This window comes from Heterodontus francisci, chromosome 32 (assembly GCF_036365525.1).
Source record: "Heterodontus francisci isolate sHetFra1 chromosome 32, sHetFra1.hap1, whole genome shotgun sequence".
Taxonomy (NCBI): domain Eukaryota; kingdom Metazoa; phylum Chordata; class Chondrichthyes; order Heterodontiformes; family Heterodontidae; genus Heterodontus; species Heterodontus francisci.
Genome location: NC_090402.1, coordinates 8,106,092 through 8,128,617, shown reverse-complemented (window position 1 = coordinate 8,128,617; position 22,526 = coordinate 8,106,092). Strand labels below are relative to the sequence as shown.

General features: G+C 45.8%; 1 protein-coding gene across 1 annotated transcript in view; it reads right to left on the bottom strand.

Annotated features, from left to right (window-relative positions):
* LOC137347456 (inactive phospholipid phosphatase 7-like) overlaps window positions 1–13,457 on the bottom strand; it is a 35,561-nt gene extending 22,104 nt beyond the window's left edge. The window contains exon 1 of the mRNA XM_068011899.1: window positions 12,944–13,457. Within this exon, the coding sequence (XP_067868000.1) occupies window positions 12,944–13,388 (445 nt within the window). The 5' untranslated portion in view covers window positions 13,389–13,457. The remainder of the gene's footprint in view (window positions 1–12,943) is intronic.
* Window positions 13,458–22,526: the final 9,069 nt, after the last annotated feature.

Below are 22,526 nucleotides of genomic sequence, written 5' to 3'. Positions count from 1 at the left end.
CAGCCAAGCTACGTCTTGGTGCTTGTTTGAAAGTTCTGGTGATGAGGCATTCTGTCAAATGACTTTGGCGGTCTGCTTGGGGAACCATCCAACCGGATCCACCGTCTTCTTTTCCCGTAGGGCCTTGAGGACATTCCGTGCAGACCACTGCCTGATGGATCGGTGGTCAAAGGTGTTTTTCCACAGAAACTTTCCCATGAAGGATAGGTGGTACGGCACGGTCCAACTGGATGGAGCGTTCCGCGGCAATGTGACCAGGCCCATCCTTCACAACTCCGGGGACAGACAGAACCTCAGCACGTAGTGACACTTGATATTTGCATACTGGGGCTCTATGCACAGCTTGATACAGCTGCACAGGAAGGTGGTCATCAGAATGAGGGCGACGTTGAGTACATTTTTCCCGCCCTTATCCACAGGTTTAAACATCGTGTCCCTCCGGACCCGGTCCATTTTGGATCTCCAGATAAAGTGGAAAATGGCTCGGGTGACTGCCACAGCGCAGCAGTTGGGTTATGGGCCAGACCTGCGCCACGTACAGCAACAACGTGAGCGCCTCGTACCTGATGACCAGTTTCTTACCCACAATGGAGAGAGATCGCTGCTCCCACACGATCTGCTTATGGTGTATCCCGGCTACTCGCTCCTCCCAGGTTGTGGCGCACGCCCCGGCCCTGCCGAACAATATCCCCAGCACCTTCAGGTAGTCTGACCTGACGGTGAAGGGGACAAAGGATCGGTCAGCCCAGTTTCCAAAGAACATGGCCTCGCTCTTGCCGTGGTTAACTTTGGCTCCCAAGGCCAGTTCAACTGGTCGCAGATGCTCATCAGTCTGCGCACAGACAGCGGATCCGAGCAGAAGATGGCGACGCCATCCATGTACAGGGAGGTTTTAACCTGAGTGCCTCCACTGCCTGGGATTGTCACCTCTCTTATGCTCGCATCCTTCCTGATAGACTCAGCAAAGGGTTCAATACAACAAACAAACAAACAAGACCGAGGAGAGAGGACAGCCCAGTCTGACTCCAGATTGGATCGGGAAACCTTCTGATTCCCACCCATTGATTGAGACTGCGCTACTGATGTTTGTGTAGAGCAGTTTGATCCAATTGCAGATTCCCTCCCCAAACCCCATTTTGGAAAGCACGTCCATCATGTAGGTGTGCGATATCCTGTCAAAGACCTTCTCCTGGTCCAGGCTGATGAGGCAGGTGTCCACCCTCCTGTCCCATACATAGGCGATCGTATCCCTGAGTAGCGCAAGACTATCAGAGATCTTCCTGCCGGGTACAGTACAGGTCTGGTCAGGGTGAATCACCAACTCCAGAGCAGACTTGACTCGACTGGCGATGACTTTGGACAGAATCTTGTCGTCAACATTAAGCAGTGAGATGCTTATAGATGTGGGTGATGATGCCTTTCCTCAAGGATTCTGACATGCTGCCGGCCAGGAGCATACTCTCGTATACTTCCAGCAGGTCTGGGCCGACCCAGTCCCACAGGGCCGAATACAACTCAACCGGTAAGCCATCGCTTCCGGGAGTTTTACTTAGCTCGAAGGACTTGACGGCATTTGTCAGCTCGTCCAGAGTTAGCGGCTTGTCCAGTCTCTCCCTCATGCTGTCATCTAAGACTTCTGTGATAGATGACAGGAAGGACTGGGAGGCTCTGCTGTCCATGGGCTTCACGTCGTACAGCTCAGCATAATAGGATTTGCTGATCCTTAGTATGTCGGACTGCGAAGACGTTACCGAACCATCCTCTTCCTTCAGGCTGCTGATCACAGAGCTCTCTCTGTGTACCTTTTGGAAGAAGTAATGCGAGCACGTCTCATCCTGCTCAATGGAGCGGACTCTGGACCGGAAGATGATCTTGGAGGCCTCCGTGGCAAAGAGCGAGGCCTGCTGGCTCTTCACCTCATGGAGGTCTTCCTTGACCTCGACCCCCATTGACTGCAACCGGAACAGATTTTGCATACTTTTCTGGAGTCGGGACATTTCCCTCTGAACACCTTTAAATACAAAGAACCTCTTGATGTTCTCCTTAATCACTTCCCACCAGTGAACTGGAGACTCAAAGAGGGGTTTCACGGTTCTCCAACCTTTGTAATCCCTTTTGAGTTCCTCAACGTTCTCTGGGGTTAGCAGTGTAGCATTGAGCTTCCATGTCCCTCTGCCAACCCGCTGGTCATCCTGTAAGTGACAGTCGGCCAGTAAGAGGCAATGGTCGGAGAAGAACACCGGCTTGACGTTGGTGGATCTGACCGTGACAACACGGGACACAAACAGGAAGTCAATCCTGGAACGGGCAGACCCGTCCGATCTTGACCAGGTATATCTACGCTGAGCTCCGTCTGCAGGTTTGAAGACTTCATGCAGCTTGGCATCTTTTACTGTTTCTATTAGGAATCTGGACATAACGTCCAGTTTGCTGTCGTCACTGCCGGATCGTCCAGCCGCATCGATAATGCAGTTGAAGTCACTGCCTAGGATGACCGGCCTGGACGTCGCCAGCAGCAGTGGGAGCTGCTGGAAGACGGTCAGTCGCTCGCTGCATTGAACCGGAGCGTACAGGTTGATCAAGCAGAGCGGAGCATTGTTGTGCATCACACCTTCTAAGAGGAGGCGACCGCCATCACCTCCTTAACCTCAGAGATGGTGAAGTTACCTCCCCGCAGCAGAATACCCAGGCCAGAGGAACGGCAATCATTACCCCCTGACCAGATCGATGGCCCATGGGACCACCATCTCAACCATTGCCTGTAGGTGCTGAGGTGTGGTATTCCACACTCCTGCAAAAACAGCAGGTCGGCTTTGACCTTGGCGAGGTAGTCCAAGGTCGAAACACATCGCGTAGTGGATTTAATGCTATGCATGTTAATTGAAGAAATCTTAATACCCATTTTAAAGTTGGGTGTTGCTTCCCACACCAGCTGTCCTTGCTAGTCCCAGTCCTTACGCATGTTCCAGCATACTCATAGTGTACACAAGCTGTTTCACATCCGTTGGGCTCAGAAAGCCCTCCTGGTTTCTCATGGGGGGTTTGTTCCGCTGGGGTGACATTGGGGTGGGGGGTCTTGTAGGCAGCAGGGCTTGGGTTGTCCTCTGCTGGTGGCGTCTTTCCCCTCTGTTCCTCCTCGAAGATATCATTGTTCCCAGCTTCCCGGAGCTGGAGTGTGCCAGACGCTTCTTTGCCCTCAGTGTCCCGGAGCTGGGGCGCGCTGGACATGTCGCTGGGTTCGGCGTCTTGTGTTTGGGGCGCACTGGGCCCATCACAGCGTCCAGTACCCCGGAGCTGGGGACTTTATTTTCCAGCTCCTTTGACTTCTGCCACCTCTTTTGCAGGTGACGTCATTCCAGCCCTTCCTCGTCCAGTGAAGAGGAGCTGCTGTAGTCTGTCTTAGACGGTAGCCTCCTCTTGCCACTGGTTTGGGTGGTGACCTGTTCCACTTTAGGCAGATTTTTCCTTGTGGTTTTCTTTTGTACCACTTGCCACTGACCTGTTTGTCCATCTACTGCCTCCTCCTCCATTGATTGTCTGTAGAGGAGGGGTTTCCGGGCACAGGGCAGGTGTTGGATCGCTAATTTCAGCTGCCTCCCCTTTCTTCTTCTTCTCAGGTAGGCGTTCCTTGCTGCAGAGAGGGTTGTTTGTCTCTTTCTCCGCACCAGACGCATTCACCGTTCCTTTTCCCGGCTTTTCCTTGGACCTTGCCTCCTGAGGATAGCTGAGGCAACGTTTGGGACAGGTTTTTTTAGAGGTGACCTGCGTCACCACACATGTTGCAGCACTTACTCTGCTTACAGTCTTTGGTCTGATGGCCTTCCTTCCTGCAGTTCTTGCAGATGACTGTACTGCAGTTAGCTGCCACATGACCAGATTTGCGACAAACTCTGGGCTGCCCCGCATGGACTAAGAAGCCTCGACTTCCCCCAATAGCGAAGCTGGAGGGAGGGTGGATGATGGCTCCGTTGGCATCGACCTTCAAGGTTACCTTGACCTGCCGCTTACTTGTCCAAATCCCAAATGGATCCCTGACATCAGTGCTGCTGCCAACCACTTCGACATAACTGGCTAGGAAGGTGAGTACATCCACGACAGGAACATGGGGGTTGTCGAAGTGAATTGACACCACCCGGTCACGTTGTGTCAGCAGCGTGAAGAGCGGCTCCAGTGTGAGGATGGACAGCGGCGCCTGGTTTCCCTTCTCCATGAGCATCTTCAGGAACTTGATGCAACCCGTCACGTTCTTAAACGTCACGTTGAAATATCCACTGCTGGGGAGGTCCTGCAGGCAGAAGATATTCGTAGCTTGGAATCCGCAGCAATCAATGAGGATTCTCTTGATGAAGAAGGTGTGGTCAATTGGTGCACCTCCTTTATCCTTCGCAACCACCCGAACGGCATTGCGCACTCCCTGGCCTGAAGCTCCAGAATTGGTTACAATTTTACTCAAAACCTACCTGGAACAGGATCAAAGGCCACTGATCACAGTTTCTTCCCTTGCCAGGGCGAAAGTTCCACTCCAAAAACGTGAGCATTTAACTCAGGCCGACACTCCCAGTGCTGCACTGTCGGAGGTGCTGTCTCTCAGATGAGACTTTAAAGTGAAGCCTCATTTGCGTTTCCAAGTTTACGTAAACAATCCCATGGCACGATTTTGAAGAGGAGCAGGGGAGTTCTTCCCGGTGCCCTGGACAATATTTATCGATCAATCAACAGCACTAAATCAGATTATCTCATTGCTATTTGTGGGATCTTGTTGTGCACAAATTGTCTGCCATGTTTCCTACTTTACAACAGTAGCACCACTTCAAAAATACTTCATTAACTATAAAGTGCTTTGAGATATCCTGAAATTGTGAAAAGTTTCCAGCCTAAGGAGAAGGGTAGCAGGTGCTGGATCCAGCTCTGGGGAATGAAGCGGAGCAAGTGGAGCATGTTTCAGTGGGGGACCAACTGGGAAACACTGATCATAATATCATTATGATTAGAGCAGTTATGGAAAAGTCAAATGTGAAAAATCAACTGAAGCAAGGCTAATTTCACAGAGTTGAAAAGGCATCTGGCTCAGGTGGATTGAATACAAAAATTGGAGAATAAAATAGTAAATTAACCAATGGGAGGGGGCCTTTAAAGAGGAGATAGTCTGGGTACAGACTAGACACATTCCCACAGGTTAGGGCTCCATGGATGGCTAAAGACATAAAGATTAAGATGAAACAGAAAAAGCAGGTTTAGGATAAATGTTAGATTGATAACTCAGTAAAGAATGTTAATTGTATATCAGTTGTGTTTAATTATATGCAGATAGAGGGCATTAATTGGGGTTTCACTTGAGCACATATAAAGAAACACTGACTGAAACTGTGCTGTAGTTGAGTTAGGAGGTATGTACTTGTAACGTTTCCATCTGTAAATAAATCTAAGACTGAGTAAAGATTGGCTCCAGAATCATCCTTCACCAACTGGCTTTTCAGAATAGAACAGAGAACCAAGCTGAATACAAAAGGTACAAGGGAGAACTGAAAAAGAAAATAAGAGCAGCAAAAAACAGATCAGTGAGTAACATAAAAGGAACCCAAAAGTATTTTATAAACATTTAAGTAGTGAAAGGGTAGTCTAAGGAAGGGTGGGCCAATAAAGCTTCAAAAGGCGATCTTAATCAGTACATTGCATCTGTCTTTACTAAAGAGGATGCTGCCAATACCACAGTAAAAGGGGTAGTAGAGAAATTGGTTAGGATAAAAATAGACAAAAGAGGAGGTACTGCAAAAGGTTGGCAGCACTAAAGTCTAAAAGTCACCCTGTTTGGATGGGATGCATCCTAGGTTGCTGAAGAATGTAAGGGTGGAAATTGTGGTGTCTTTGGCCATAATCTTCCTTCGATATGGGGATAGTGCCAGAGGACTGGAGGATTGCAAATGTTACAAACATTGTTCAAAAAAAGCGAGAGTGATAAAGCCAGTAATTACAGGCCAGTCAGCTTGATGCTGGTGGGGAAACATTTAGAGACAATAATCCAGGACAAAATTAATTGGAATTTTGAAAAATATGGATTCATAAATGAAAGCCAGCATGGATGGCAAATCTTGGTTTGACTAACTTAATTGGATTCTTTGATGAAGTAACAGAGCAGGTTGATGAAGGTAGTGCGGTTAATGTTGTGCACATGGATTTTCAAAAGGTGTTTCATAAAGTACCGCATCATCGACTTGTTAGCAAAATGAAAACCCATGGGGATTAAAGGGACAGAGGCTGCATGAATATGAAATTGGCTAAGGGACAGAAAGTAGACAGTCGTGGTGAACAGTTGTTATTCAGACTGGAGGTGAGTGTACAGTAGTGTTCGCCAGGGTCAGTGAGACCACTGCTATTTTTGATATATATTAATGACTTGGGTTGGATATACAGGGCATAACTACAAAGTTTGCAAATGACTTAAAACTTGGAAAAGTAGTAGACAATAAAGAGGATAGTAACAGACTTCAGGACGACATAGACAGACTGGTGAAATGGACAGACAAACAGCAGATGGAATTTAATGCAGAGAAGCAGAAAGTGATTAATTTTGTTCGGAAGAACAAGGAGAGGTGATATAAACGAAATGGTATGGTTTTAAAGCAGGTGGAGCAAGTGCAGAAATCTTTGAAGGTTGAGAAAGTTGTTAAAATAACATATGGGATCCTCGGCTTTATAAATGGAGGCAAAGATTACAAAAGCAAGAACGTTATGCTAAACATTTATAAAACACTGGTTAGACCCCAGCTGAATATTGTGGCCAGTTCTGGCCACCACACTTTAGCAAGAATTTCAATGTCTTAGAGAGGATGTGGAAGAGATGTAGCAGACCAGTATCTGGGATGAAAGTATTCAGCAAAAGAAGGCTCAATGTCCCAATTGGAATATCATTTACATGTTAATCCCTAACTCATTAATAGTCTGTGAGCAGAACACAAGAACAAGAGGAGGCCATTCAGCCCCTCGAACCTGTTCTGCCACTCAATTAGATCATGGCCAATCTGTACCTCAACTCAATAATTTTAACAACTAATTTTAAGGTTCTTCCCCCTAGTTCTGGACTCCCCCTCCCCCCACCAGAGGAAGTAGTTTCTCACTATCTACCCGATCAAATCCTTAAATCATGCTAAACACCTTGATTAGATCGCTCCCTAATCAAGTGAATACAAGCCCATTGTCAGGGCTTCAGAAAACTTCACAGAGGTTTAGTCCGCAAATTTCTTTGCAGTGTTCAAAACAATTCTGGTAATATAAACTATACAGACAGACATTGTCAGACACCAAAGACTAGTGTTGGCTGTAGCTCAGTTGGTAGCACTTTCTCATCTAAGACCAGAAGGCTGTGGGTTCAAGTTCCACTGCAGACTTGAGCATTAAATTCAGGCTGATGCACCCAATGCAGCACTGAGGGAGTCCTGTACTGTTGGAGGTGCCATCTTTCAGATGGAACATTAAACTGAGGTTCCATCTGCTCTCTCAACTGGATATAGAAGATCCCTTGACTGCTAAAGAAGAGCAGGGGAGTTGGTCTAGTAACATCTTACGTGGCTCAGTGTCTAACTTTGATTCATAAAGCATCTTGAGAACATCTTATTATGTAAAAGGTGCAATATAAATATAAGTTGTTGCTGCTGTCTTGGCCAATATATATCCCTCAACCAATATCACTCAAAAAACAGATTATCTGCTCATTATCACCTTGCTGGTTGTGGGAGCTTGCTGTGCGAATCGGCTGCCACGTTTCCTACGTTACGACAGTGACTACTCTTCAATGTGGTTGTTAAATGGTTGTGAAGTGCTTTGGGATGTTGTGAAAGGTGCTATATAAATGCAAGTCTTCCTTTTTATCCATAAGTAGTAACATTGGGTTAATGGAGCTGTTTAAGTTAGATGTTAATCTGGTTAAAAGGTTTCGTTTTGACCAGCCGAGTGTATCAAGATTCTACGATAGGTTCAGCCTCAAAGATCTTTCATCATGTCTCTCCCTCCAATGCAGTGACAGCAGGTCTAATAAAAGACACTTCCATTCCGTTCCATATCAGGTTACACCAACCCGAATGGTTAGACGGTGGTGAGAGATAAAAGCAAGTGGCTCATTGACATCGCAGCATGAGGAGTGCGGAATAAATATAGGTCACCATGCACCTAATTAATCAGCGCCTCAGAAAAGCAGAAATGAACAGGGATTTAGCCATTGATATAATCACACAGCACAGAAGGAGGCCATTCGTTCCATCATGCCTGTGCTGGCTCTTTGAAAGAGCTTTCACATTGGTCCCACTCGCCTTCTCTTTCCCCATGGCCCTGCAACTTTAATACCCTTGAAATATTTATCCAATTCCCTCTCAAAAGTTACCGTCGAATCTGCTTCTGCCGCCCTTTCAGGCAGCGTTCCAAGTCACAACAACTCGATGCGTCAACGTATTTCTCCTCATCTCCCCGCCCCTTGTTTTTCTGCCAATTATTTGAAATCTTGTTCTCTGGTTACCCGAATCCACCCCACCCGCCTCCCCCCCCCACCCCCACCGCCACTAGAAACACATTCTCCCTATCGACTCTAGCAAAGCGTCTGATGAGTTTGAACAGCCTAAAAGAAATATAGACACATTTGTAAGGTGTCAAAGTTGAAGATTTTTGGCCTTCATATTCATTGGAGAAAAGAAAAGAATAATATGCAAATGATCAAATCAAGAATGTTTTAGGAAATTGGATCTTATTACCAGCAGATACTGATTACTGTAGAAGTGTCCATGATTCATGAGCCATTTAGTGATGGATCATTAGATTTCAGGGGAGTGCTGTACAAAATGTTCCCATTAAGTTGCTTATAAAGAGACTTAGAGTCATAGAGACATTATGGTATTCAGTCCATCAAGACCATGCTGGGTCTCTATAGAGCAATATAGCCCATCCCATTGCCCTGCTCTATCCTCATAACCCTGCAGGTTTATTTCCCTCAAGTGCCCATCCAATTTCCTTTTGAAATCATTGATTGTCTCTGCTTCCACCACCCTCACAGGCAGTGTGTTCCAGGTCATTACCGCTCGTTACATAAAAAGTTTCTTCCTCACATCCCCTCTGCATCTCTTGCCCAAAACCTTAAATCTGTGTCTCCTAGTCCTTGTACCATCAGCTAATGGGAATAGCTTTTCTTTGTCCACTTTATCTAAATCAGTCATAATCTTGTACACCTCTATCAAATCTCCCCTCAATCTTCTTTGCTCCACAGAGAACAAACCCAGCTTCTCCAACCTAACCCTGTAGCTAAAATCCCTCATCCCTGGAACCATTCTGGTAAATCTCCTCTGCACCCTCTCAAGGACCCTCACATCCTTCCTAAAGTGCGGTGACCAGAACTGGACACAATACTCCAGTTGTGGCCTAACCAGAGTTTTATAAAGGTTCAGCATAACTTCCCTGCTTTTGTACTCAATATCTCTATTTATGAAGGCCAAGATCCCATATGCTTTGCTAACTACTCTTTCAACATGCCCAGGCACCTTTAAAAAGCTATGCACGTGCACCATCAGGTCCCTCTGTCCCTGCACACTCTTCAGAACTGTGCTATTAAGTCTATATTGCCTCTCACTATCCCTTCTGCCAAAGTGCAACATCTCACACTCCTCTGTATTAAATTCCATCTGCCACTTGTCTGCCCATTCTGCTAACCTAAATATGTCCTGTTGCAGTTGATTTGCATCATCCTCACAGTCTGTCATACCTCCAAGTTAGACATTATTGGCAAATTTTGAAATTTTACTCTGTATTCCAATATCCAAGTCATATCAAAAAAAGCAGTGGTCCTGTCACTGACCATTGGGGAACACCACTGTCCACCAACCTCCAGTCTGAAAAACAATCATTTACCACGACTTGCTGTTTTCTGTCCTTTAGCCAATTTTTTATCCAAGCTACTCCTTAGCCTCAATTTTGTTAACCAGTCATTTATATTGTACTTTGTCAAATGTTTTCTTAAAATCCATATAGACAACATCCACTACATTCCCTTCAGCAACCTTCTCTGTTACTTCATCAAAAAATTCAATTAGTCAAACACGATCTACCTTTTACAAATCCATGCTGGCTCTCCTTAATTAACTCAAACCTCCACAAGTGCCTGTTAATTTTTTCCCTGATTATTGTTCCTAAAACCTTACCCACCACTGATGATAAACTGACCAGCCTGTATTTACTAGGAATGTCCTTACACCCTTTCTTGAATAAGGGTGTCACATTTTGTCACTCACCAATCCTCTGGCACCTCCCCCATACCTAGGGTAGACTGGAAGATTACGACAAGCGCTTCCACTATCACCACTCCCACTTCCCTTAACAACTTGGGATGCAAGCTATCCAGACCAGGCGACTTATCCACTCTAAGCCTAGCCAGCCTTTCCAGTACATCCTGCTTATCAATTTTCACCCCATCCATTACCTCTACCATCTCTGCTTCTACCGATATTTAGTCAGATTCCTCTTCCTTAACAAACACTGATACAAATTACTCATTAAGTATGTTAGCTTTGCCCTGCACCTCGAAGCATATATTATTCTCTTTGTCCTTAATAGTCCCCATGCCGCCTCTTACTACCCACTTATTATTTACATGCTGGTAGATGATTTTTGTGTTCCCTTTTATGTTAACTGCCATTCTATTCTCATATTCTCTCTTTGCCAGTCTTATTTTCCTCTTCACTTCCCCTCTCAATTTATTGTATTTGGTCTGGTTTTCGCTTGAAGAATTCACCTGACATGCATCGTATACCCTCTTTTTTTGTTTCAACATATTCATCTTCCAAAGAGCCCATGGCTTTGGTCCCTCTACCTTTCCCTCTCGGTGGAATGTACCTAGCCTGTACCTGAAACATCTCCTCCTTAAAGATCAACCATTGTTGTTACAGTTTTCCTGCCAAACTTTGGTTCCATTTTACTATGTCTAGATCCCCTTTTATCCTTTTGAAGTTAAACCTATTCCAATTTAGAAGTTCTACTTTCGATTGTTCCTTGCTCTTCTCCATTTCTAATCTAAACCTTGTGATAAGATGGCCACTCTAACCCAAGTGTTTTCACATGGACACTTGATCTGCTGGCTCACCTCATTCCCCGGCTCCAGATCCTCGTTCCTAGTTGGACCGAGAACATGCTGCTCAAGGAAGTTTGCCTGCACACATTTCAGAAATTCCTCCCCCTCCTTGCCCTTTACCCTAACATTACCCCAATTGATATCTGGGTAATTGAAGTCCCCCAATATCACCACTCTATAGTTCTTGCACATTTCTCTGATTTCCCTGCAGATTTTCTTCTCTAACTCTTTCTCTCAGTATTTAGAGGCCTATGGAACACCCCCATTCATGTGATGATCCCCTTTTTGCTTCTTAACTCTAACCAAATGGAATACGAGCTTGCCCCCTCAAGAACATCCTCTCTTTCCTAGACTACAATGTCTTCCCTTCAGTACTGCCACCCTACCTCCCTTTTTTCCTTCATGATCTATTCTGAATATTTTGTATCCGTGAATATTAAGAGCTCAGTCCTCACCATTTTTAAGCCACGTTTCCGTTATTGCCAATACATCATAATCCAACACAGCTATTTGTGCTTGGAGATCACCAACCTTACTCACCACACTTTGTGTTTTTACACACATGCTTTGTACGCCTGTCTTTATTTCCTCATAGTCCTTCTTAGTCCGCTCCTATTGGTCTCATTGAAACATACACGATTCTGAAGGACTTGACAGGGTAAACACTGAGAGATTGTTGCCCCAGGCTGGGGAATCTAGAACATGGGGGCACAGTCTCAGGATAAGGGGCTGATCGTTTAGGACTGAGAGGGAAAGAAATTTCTTCACTCAAAGGGTCGTGAATCTTTGGAATTCTCTACCCCGGAGGGTAGTGGATGCTCCATTGTTGAGTATATTTAAGGTTGGGATAGAGAGGTTTTTGGTCTCTCAGGGAATCAAGGGATATGGGAAACAGGCAGGAAAGTGGAATTAAGGTAGAAGATCGGCCATGATCATATTGAATGGCGGAGCAGGCTCGAGGGACCACATGGTCTACTCCTGCTCCTATTTCTTATGCTCTTATCTAATATGGTACTACTTCCTTCTGCAGTACTATCCAACAATCTTATTCCTTATGCACCTTAGTCCTCTTTTCTACTTCTATATGCTGGTGCCCATTCCCTTGTCAATTTCGTTTAAACCCTTCCCAATATCTCATATGCTGATACTGATAGATCTCAATCCTCTGATTTAGGAGTTTATCCACCAGAGGCAACAGAACAGCACGAGGAACAGCCCTTTCCAAAACCATGGACCCATAACTTTCAAAGTAGCAACCAAGAATCATAGCGACAGGAAGGGCTAATTGGGTTGCCAACTCTGATTGGATAAATTCCTGGAGGTTTCATCACATGATCTCCCATCACCCAGTCAAACAGACTTTTGCTCCCCAGCACCAATATCTTTATAACTAATAACCAAAAGTGTTCAAAGTACATGAAAAAAAGACATCTTTTCATTTATGATTTTTCTGCCCGGGTTTCACTCAGTGGCCAGGAGATGAATCTATAATTCCTGGAAACTCCAGGACAATCCTGGAGGGTTGGCGACCCTGCTGAGTAAAGTGGGCAGGATAGACAGAGGCTACACAGGGCCTGAGGCCATTGTTTGGACACCCCAACGTTACAGAGAAGCAAAAACAACCAATCGTGAACAGCACTTCAAGTGCAGCCCCTCCCCGGTGCCCCAGTCGTCTGACAGAGTGACCACTGACCCAATGCCCTTTGCACTGTGCTGTTATCCTGCCAGGGGCATATCCTGCCAGGGTCTGCGATGCCACAGATTACAGTTCATGCCAAAATAAAGCCACTGGCCCAGAAATTCACTCAGTTCCTGATGTTACTATGAAAAAAAAGCCCTCACCAAACAGAAGATTTAGGAGGACCTCCTGCCCTGCTGGTGTGTTGCTTTTTGTCAGGCAGAAGACGGTGCCCCCAATCCAGGGCACACCATGACCCGTGACCCCAATGAGCTTGACTATGGGGCGGGCACTGTTCCAGGTTGAGGAGCTGCTGGCACAGACCCCCATTCTTTTGGACAAGCAGATGTCAATGGCTAACAAGGAGTTAATGGCAATTCCTTTGAATGAAGGATTCAGCTGCATGCAGTCCTCCTCTGGCAGCTGTGGAGATTCCTTGCTTTCAGTCGGCAGAGGCTGCTGCTGCTGCCCAGTCTGCCCAGGGTATTTCTTCACCAAACTTCTCCCCTCGTGAATGCTCCTCATGGGCTGGTTGAGAGACATGAACTCAGGTCTGTTTAAAACATTGTTCCTCTCCCGGGCCCGGGATCTGTTCGGCTGAGCTGGCATCGCAGCTTATCTTCTTTTCATCCACGTTTTCCAAAAAACAGATAGAAGCAACTCTTTGTGAGCTTTTATTGCGGACGACTGCGATTTGTTCACCGTGCTGTTGGCTGACTGCAATACTGGATAAATTTAGACTGTAGGAATTCAGAGGCTGTTTATTGTGCAGCTTATTTGAGCTTGACAGCTGCACATGCGGCAACCGATTGACACTTGCTCCAGCCAATCAGCAATTTGATCTGCCTTTGGAAAAGCCAATCCTGTAAGAGTAAGTGCTGACACCTCGGCAGAGAATTGTTCCTTGCCCAGCTGCGGTGCTCAAAATGCACTCTGGGTAGTGTAGTTCCAACTGCCCTTAAGAGGAGCATTCAAAGAATCTAATGTAACATTATTCCAAAACATCAGAAACGCAATTCCTGCAAAAATGCCAAATGGCCTTGGCAGGGCAGGTTGAGAAACTGGTTAATAAGATATACGGGATCCTGGGCTTTCAGAGGGTCAGTACCGAGGGAACGCTGCACTGGCGAAGGGTCAGTACTGAAAGAGCGCTGCACTGGCGAAGGGTCAGTACGGAGGGAGCGATGCACTGGCGAAGGGTCAGTAGAGTCATAGAGTCATAGAATCATAGAGTTATACAGCACAGAAACAGGCCCTTCGGCCCATCGGCCCATCATGTCCGCGCCAGCCATCAAACACTTATCTATTCTAATCCAATTTTCCAGCACTTGGCCCATAGCCTTGTATGCTATGGCATTTCAAGTGCTCATCTAAATACTTCTTAAATGTTGTGAGGGTTCCTGCCTCGACCACCTCTTCAGGCAGTGTGTTCCAGATTCCAACCACCCTCTGGGTGAAAAAAGTTTCCTCAAATCCCCTCTAAACCTCCTTCCCCTTACCTTAAATCTATGCCCCCTGGTTATTGACACCTCCGCTAAAGGAAAAAGTTTCTTCCTATCTAACTTATCTATGCCCCTCATAATTTTATATACCTCAATCAGGTCCCCCCTCAGCCTTCTCTGCTCGAAGGAAAACAATCCTAGCCTATCCAGTCTCTCTTCATAGCTGAAATGCTCCAGCCCAGGCAACATCCTGGTGAATCTCCTCTGCACCCTCTCCAGTGCAATCACATCCTTCCTATAGTGTGGTGCCCAGAACTGTACACAGTACTCCAGCTGTGGCCTAACTAGCGTTTTATACAGCTCCATCATAACCTCCCTGCTCTTATATTCTATGCCTCGGCTAATAACGGCAAGTATCCCGTATGCCTTCCTAACCACCTTATCTACCTGTGCTGCTGCCTTCAGTGATCTATGGACAAGCACTCCAAGGTCCCTCTGACCCTCTGTACTTCCTAGGGTCCGACCATCCATTGTATATTCCCTTGCTTTGTTAGTCCTCCCAAAATGCATCACCTCACACTTCTCAGGATTAAACTACATTTGCCACTGCTCTGCCCATCTTACCAGCCCATCTATATTGTCCTGTAATCTGAGGCTTTCCTCCTCATTATTTATGACACCACCAATTTTCGTGTCATCTGCGAACTTACTGATCATACCTCCTATATTCACATTTAAATCATTAATGTACACCACAAACAGCAAGGGTCCCAGCACCGATCCCTGCGGTGCCCCACTGGTCACAGACTTCCAATCGCAAAAACAACCCTTGACCATCACCCTCTGCCTCCTGCCACTAAGCCAATTTTGGATCCAATTTGCCAAATTGCCCTGGATCCCATGAGCTCTTACCCTCCTGACCAATCTCCCTTGCAGGATCTTATCAAAAGCCTTACTGAAGTCCATGTAGACTACATCAACTGCTTTACACTCATCTACACACCTAGTCACCTCCTCGAAAAATTCAATTAAATTTGTTAGAAATGATCTCCCCCTGACAAAGCCATGCTGACTATCCCTGATTAATCCCTGCTTCTCCAAGTGGAGATTAATCCTGTCCCTCAGAATTTTTTCCAATAGTTTCCCTACCACTGATGTTAGACTCACCGGCCTGTAATTATCTGCTTTATCCCTGCTACCCTTCTTGAATAATGGTACCACATTTGCTGTCCTCCAATCCTCTGGTACCTCTCCTGTGGCCAGAGAGGATTTGAAAATTTGTGTCCGAGCTTCTGTTATCACCTCTCTTGCCTCACATAACAGCCTGGGATACATCTCATCTGGGCCTGGGGATTTATCCACTTTTAAGCCTGCTAAAACAGCTAATACTTCCTCCCTTTCGATGCTAATATGTTCAAGTATATCACAATCCCCCTCCCTGATCTCTACACCTACACCGTCCTTCTCCATAGTGAACACAGATGAAAATTAAACATTTAAAATCTTACCTACATTCTCCGGCTCCACAACACAGATTACCACTTTGGTCCCCTAATGGGCCCTACTCTTTCCCTGGTTATCCTCTTGCCCTTAATATACTTATAAAACACCTTGGGATTTTCCTTTATCTTGCCCGCCAGTGTTTTTTCATGCCCCCTCTTCGCTCTCCTAATTACTTTTTTAAGTACCCCCCTACACTTTCTATACTCTTCTAGGGCCTCCGCTGTTTTCAGTGCCCTGAATCTGCCATTAGCCTCCTTTTTTTTCTTTATCCAATCCTCTATATCCCTTGACATCCAGGGTTCCCTGGACTTGTTGGTTCTACCCTTCACCTCTACGGGTACATGTTGGCCCTGAACTCTCACTATTTCCTTTTTGAATGACTCCCACTGGTCTGATGTAGACTTTCCTACAAGTAGCTGCTCCCAGTCCACTTTGGCCAGATCCTGTTTTATCGTATTGAAATCGGCCTTCCCCCCAATTCAGTACCTTTATTTCTGATCCATCTTTGTCCTCTCCCATAATTACCTTAAATGTTACAGAGTTATGGTCACTAACCCCGAAATGCTCCTCCACTGACATTTCTACCACGTGTCCGGCTTCATTCCCTCGGATTAGGTCCAGTACCGCCCCTTCTCTCGTAGGACCTTCTACGTGCTGGCTCAAAAACCTCTCCTGTATGCATTTTAAGAATTCTGCCCCCTTTAAGCCTTTCGCACTAAGACTATCCCAGTTGATATTGGGGAAGTTGAAATCCCCTACTATTATTACCCTATTACTTTTACACCTCTCTGAGATTTGCCTACATATCTGCTCCTCTATCTCTCCCTGACTGTTTGGAGGTCTGTAGTACACTCCCAGCAAAGTGATTGCCCCCTTTCGTACTGAGGGAGTGCCGCACTGTCAGAGGGGCAGTACTGAGGGAGTGCTGCACTGTCAGGGGATCAGCGCTGAGGGAGTGCCGCACTGTTGGAGGTGCCGTCTTTCAGATGAGACGCCAAACCAAGGTCCCATCTGCCCTCTCGGGTGGATGTAAAAGATCCCTAGGCACTATTTGAAGAAGAGCAGGGGAGTTCTCCCAAGTGTCTTGGGGCCAATATTTATCCCTCAACCAACATCATTAAAACAGATTATCTGGTCATTATCTCATTGCTGCTTGTGGGATCTTGCCGTGCACAAATTGGCTGCCGCTTTCCTACATTACAACAATGACTACAGTTCAAAAAGTACTTCATCGGCTGTAAATCACTTTGGAACGGCCTGAGGTTGTGAAAGACGCTACAGAAATGCAAGTCTTCTTAAAATGATTTGTCAACACTTTGGGTATCGTGCTGTGTTCCACCTGTTCAGTAACCACACTATGTTGAGTCCTTCCCAGCTGAAAACCGAAAACAATGCATGACAGCCTCTCTGTATCTATGACCAAATAACTAAACTGTGAGTCATCTTTGAACCTTTCTTTAATTAACAATTAGATTTTAAAGAATTTCAAGCTGAGCTATAATTGAATCAAACATTCATTACGAAAATGTAGAGTGGTTACACCTTGCACGCAGATATTTAGCAGCAGAATAATGCAGCAGATAGTGTGTTCATTGTTACTCATTATTTGGCAGCACCTCCCAAACCCATGACCTCCGCCGCCAAAGACAAGGGCAGGGGGTTCTCAGGAACAACATCACCTGCAAATTCTCCATCAAGTCACACATCATCCCAGCTTGGAAATATATTGGCCTTTTCTTCATTGCCGCTGAGTCAAAGTCCTGATGCTCTACCTAACAGCACTGTTGGAGCACCTTCACCAGAAAGGTCGCAGTGTTTCAAGAAGGCAGCTCACCACCACCTTCTCCAGGGGCAATTAGGGATGGGCAATAAATGCTGGCCTCGTCAGTGATGCCCACATCCCATGAATGAATAAAAAAATTGCTCACTTCCTTCTGACACGGCACATCTCCTACCGTGCCATGAGCAGCTGGAGTATATCTATCTGTCTGTCTCAGATCGATATAAAATGTCTGCATGCACTCCCCTTTACAAATTCCCAGTGTTCACATTTATAATGGGAATCTCCTATGTAAACTTGTCACGCTGTAATTTCACCCTCCTGCCTGTGGTGGCACTGCTGCACCTCAGCTCTGTGCCTGCCACTACCTCGGCCTTACTGCAAATCCCATGCTGCAATCAAATTGGTTTCGCTGCTTCCCCAATTGCTGAAACCTGAAGTTCACTGACTGTCTCTGCCAAAAACATACACAAGACACTGTAACCAACAACTTTGAAATTGATTTCATTGATTAATGGTTGGTGCTTTTTGGCCAATATAAGTGGATGTTTTAGGTGGTGTGGGCTGTCCAGATACAGGGGCACACACAATATGTATTTATACAGATATATAAAGATCCTATGGTTATTTCAGAGAAGATTAGGGGTGTCCTGGGGCCAATATTTATCCTTTATCCAACATCACTAAAAACAGATTATCTGGTCATTATCACAGTGCTCTTTGTGGGATCTTGCTGTGCACAAATTGGCTGCTGTGTTTCCTACATTACAACAGTCACTATACTGCAAAAAAACTGCTTCATTGGTTGTAAAGCACTTTGGACCATTCCGACATTGTGGAAGATTCTATCAAAAATGCAATTCTTTCTTTTATATATATGACATCACAGGGAGTGAAGATGAATATGTGTATGTGTGTGTGTGTGTGTGTGTGTGAATGAGTGTGTAGGTGTGTGTGAGAGAGAGCGTGAGTGTGTACATAAAATGGATATCTATGTATAAAATACAGAATAATTACTAACTCTCGGGATGTTAAAGTGCTAAAACAATGCAAGATCAATCACATAGACAAAGACCAGGGATGGCTTCCCTGAAGGGACATCTTTGTACAAGGCAGGGATGGAATGTTTTCAGAGCATTAGCCAAAAACTCTTTAGAAAGGGCCTGGCTTCTGTCTACTTTCCTCAGCAGTGGTGTTAGCCATTCATGGCACATGGACAGCCTTCAGTGAGCAGTGACTGATCTCATTCCAACTCTTCCCCCGGCCACAAAAGAAAAAGATCAATCCCAAGACTCGGGCCCCCAACCAAGTTCCTCTCTGTGCAGTGGTTCCACACTCAACCCGAGAACAGATTGTGTCTGTTTTTTGTTAGAAACATATCAGCAGATCTCAGTGTTTCCAGGTGAGTTAAAGACAGGAGAGTTGTTCTCTCACACCAAGTATTTGCGACTCCATCAGAGGAGAGTACATTGTGAAAAAGTCAGCCATTGGGTTTAGAGGATGGTCTTGAAGGAAGATGTGAAGGTGGATTACTGGAGATAATTCCAGAGTGTTGGGAATTGGGGGGCTGCCAATAGTGGGGTTCAGGGACAATGGGGTGCACATAGCCAGAGTTGGAGGATTAGAGAGTTTAGGGGATGGGGTTGTCGGACCAAATGAGGTTACAAAGATAGGGAAGGGTGAGGCCATGAAGGGATTTGAACACAAGGATTAGAATTTTAAGCTTGAAGCTTCGTTGGAACCAGCGGAGAATAGCAAGGACAGGAGTGATAGGTGAGACCCTGAGCTATGTGTTGAAACAGGGATTGCAACTCACAACTCCCCATACAGTAAGCTTCCAATCTCAGCAATAGTGTAAACAGGGTTTGTGCCACAAGGAGTGGGAAGGAAATTCTCAGTCTTGGCTTGGAAACCTCAAATCTCTATGTGAAGGTCAGGTCAAAGTGCATGGGTCAGAGTGTTTCCAGCACGTTCGGGCTGCAGTAACAGAATGAACTCAGCCACATGAGAAACAGATTCACATTCAGGAAATTTTCAGTATGCTCCCAAGGTGATGTATCAAAACTGACATTCCTTTCATCCAGGATACATTGGGAAAGGTTTGAATGTGTCATAGCTTGCTGCATTCTGAACTATTTAGTATTGGAGTCTAAAATCGGGTGATTACAGTTTTAGTTTCCCAATGTACATGGCAAGGATTCAAGTCCGCCAGGCCTTTCTTGCTTTCACTCTGAGCTGTCTCTGCATGTGGGCAGGAAGGTCCACTAGTTCATACTGGAGGAAAGGCAAAGGCGACAATTCCAAACTGCAAACTTCTCACAGTAGATCCACCCGAGAGTAACCGTACAAGAGGCTCTGGTGGTCCAGGGGAGTGACAGTACGTTGCATGCTCTTGGTTGGTCATTTCAAATTCCCATCTCCCTGTTCAAATCTCTCTATGGCTCCACCCTCCCTATCTCCTAAAACCCTCCAAAATCTCTGCACTGCTCCAATTCAGGTCACTCGTGCATCATGATTTTAATCACTCCACCAGTGGCTGCCTGGGCCCTAAGCTCTGGCATTTCCTCTCTGAATCACTCCACCTCTCTACCCCACTCTCCTCCTTTCAAACACTTCTTAAAACTAAGCCTATGTAATCCTATATGCACCCTATGCAATCCTATATGCTCCCTATGCAATCCTATATGCTGATGAGAGTTAGATGAGGAATGACAGGAGAAGACTCGAGTGGCGCATAAGTGCTGGCATGGACTGCTTGGGCCGAATGGCCTGTTTGTGTGCTGTATATCCGATGTAATCCTACCTCTTTGACCAAGCTTTAGTCACCTCTCCTATTATTTCTTTATGTGGTTCGGTGTCAATTTTTTGTTTGCTGAGGCTCCTACTTTAAAGGTGCTATACAAATACAACTTGTTGTTGTTATGTGATGGAGAAAGTTCCCTCATTGGCTGAGGGTGCGAGCTGTTCCAGGGGCTGTGTTTGCTGTTGCAGGCATGTGGCTCAATTTGCAGAAAGCTCACCCTCTGAATCTGGTGAATTCCTGGTTCAAATCCCACTCCAGCGATATAAACACATAGGACAGCCTGACTCTAGCAGTGCAGTACAAAGAACAAAGAACAGTACAGCACAGGAACAGGCCATTCGGCCCTCCAAGCCTGCGCCGATCTTGATGCCTGCCTAAACTAAAACCTTCTGCACTTCCGGGGTCTGTATCCCTCTATTCCCTTCCTATTCATGTATTTGTCAAGATGTCTCTTAAACGTCACTATCGTATCTGTTTCCACCACCTCCCCGGCAACAAGTTCCGGGCACTCACCACCCTCTGTGTAAAGAACTTGCCTCGCACATTCCCTCTAAACTTTGCCCCTCTCACCTTAAACCTATGTCCCCTAGTAACTGACTCTTCCACCCTAGAAAAAGCTTCTGAGTATCCACTCTGTCCATGCCGCTCATAACTTTGTAAACCTCTATCATGTCGCCCCTCCACCTCTGTCGTTCCATTGAAAACAATCCGAGTTTTTCCAACCTCTCCTCATAGCGAATGCCCTCCAGACCAGGCAACATCCTGGTAAACCTCTTCTGTACCCTCTCCAAAGCCTCCACGTCCTTCTGGTAGTGTGGCGACCAGAATTGCACGCAATATTCTAAGTGTGGCCTGACTAAAGTTCTGTACAGCTGCAACATGCCCCGACCGATGAAGGCAAGCATGCCGTATGCCTTCTTGACTACCTTATCCACCTGTGTTGCCACTTTCAGTGACCTGTGGGCCTGTACGCCCAGATCTCTCTGCCTGTCAATACTCCTAAGGGTTCTGCCATTTACTGTATACTTCCCACTTGCAATAGATCTTCCAAAAATGCATTACCTCACATTTGTCCGGATTAAACTCCATCTGCCATTTCTCCGCCCAAGTCTCCAACCGATCTATATCCTGCTGTATCCTCTGACAATCCTCATCACTATCCGCAACTCCACCAACCTTTGTGTCATCCGCAAACTTACTAATCAGACCAGCTACATTTTCCTCCAAATCATTTATATATACTACAAACAGCAAAGGTCCCAGCACTGATCCCTGCGGAACACCACTAGTCACATCCCTCCATTCAGAAAAGCACCCATCCACTGCTACCCTCTGTCTTCTATGACCGAGCCAGTTCTGTATCCATCTTGCCAGCTCACCTCTGATCCTGTGTGACTTCACCTTTTGTACCAGTCTGCCGTGAGGGACCTTGTCAAAGGCTTTACTGAAGTCCATATAGATAACATCCACCGCCCTTCCTTCATCAATCATCTTCGTCACTTCCTCAAAAAACTCAATCAAATTAGTGAGACACGACCTCCCCTTCACAAAACCATGCTGCCGATCGCTAATGAGTTTGTTTGTTTCCAAATGGGAGTAAATCCTGTCCCGAAGAATCCTCTCTAATAATTTCTCTACCACTGACGTAAGGCTCACCGGCCTATAATTTCCTGGGTTATCCTTGCCACCCTTCTTAAACAAAGGAACAACATTGGCTATTCTCCAGTCCTCTGGGACCTCACCTGTAGCCAATGAGGATGCAAAGATTTCTGTCAAGGCCCCAGCAATTTCTTCCCTTGCCTCCCTTAGTATTCTGATCCCATCAAGCCCTGGGGCCTTATCTACCTTAATGCTTTGCAAGACACCCAACACCACCTCCTTTTTGATAATAAGATGACTGAGACTATCTACACTTCCTTCCCTAGGCTCATCATCCACCAAGTCCTTCTCTTTGGTGAATACTGATGCAAAGTACTCATTTAGTACCTCGCCCATTTCCTCTGGCTCCACACATAGATTCCCTTCTCTGTCCTTGAGTGGGCCAACCCTTTCCCTAGTTACCCTCTAGCTCTTTATATATGTATAAGTACTGAGAGAGTGCTGCACTGTTAGTGGTGCTGTTGTTAAACCGAGGCTCTCTCAGGTGGATGTAAAAGATCCCAGAGAAACTATTTCAAAGATGAACAGAGGAGCTCTGCCTGGACTCCTGGCCATTGTTA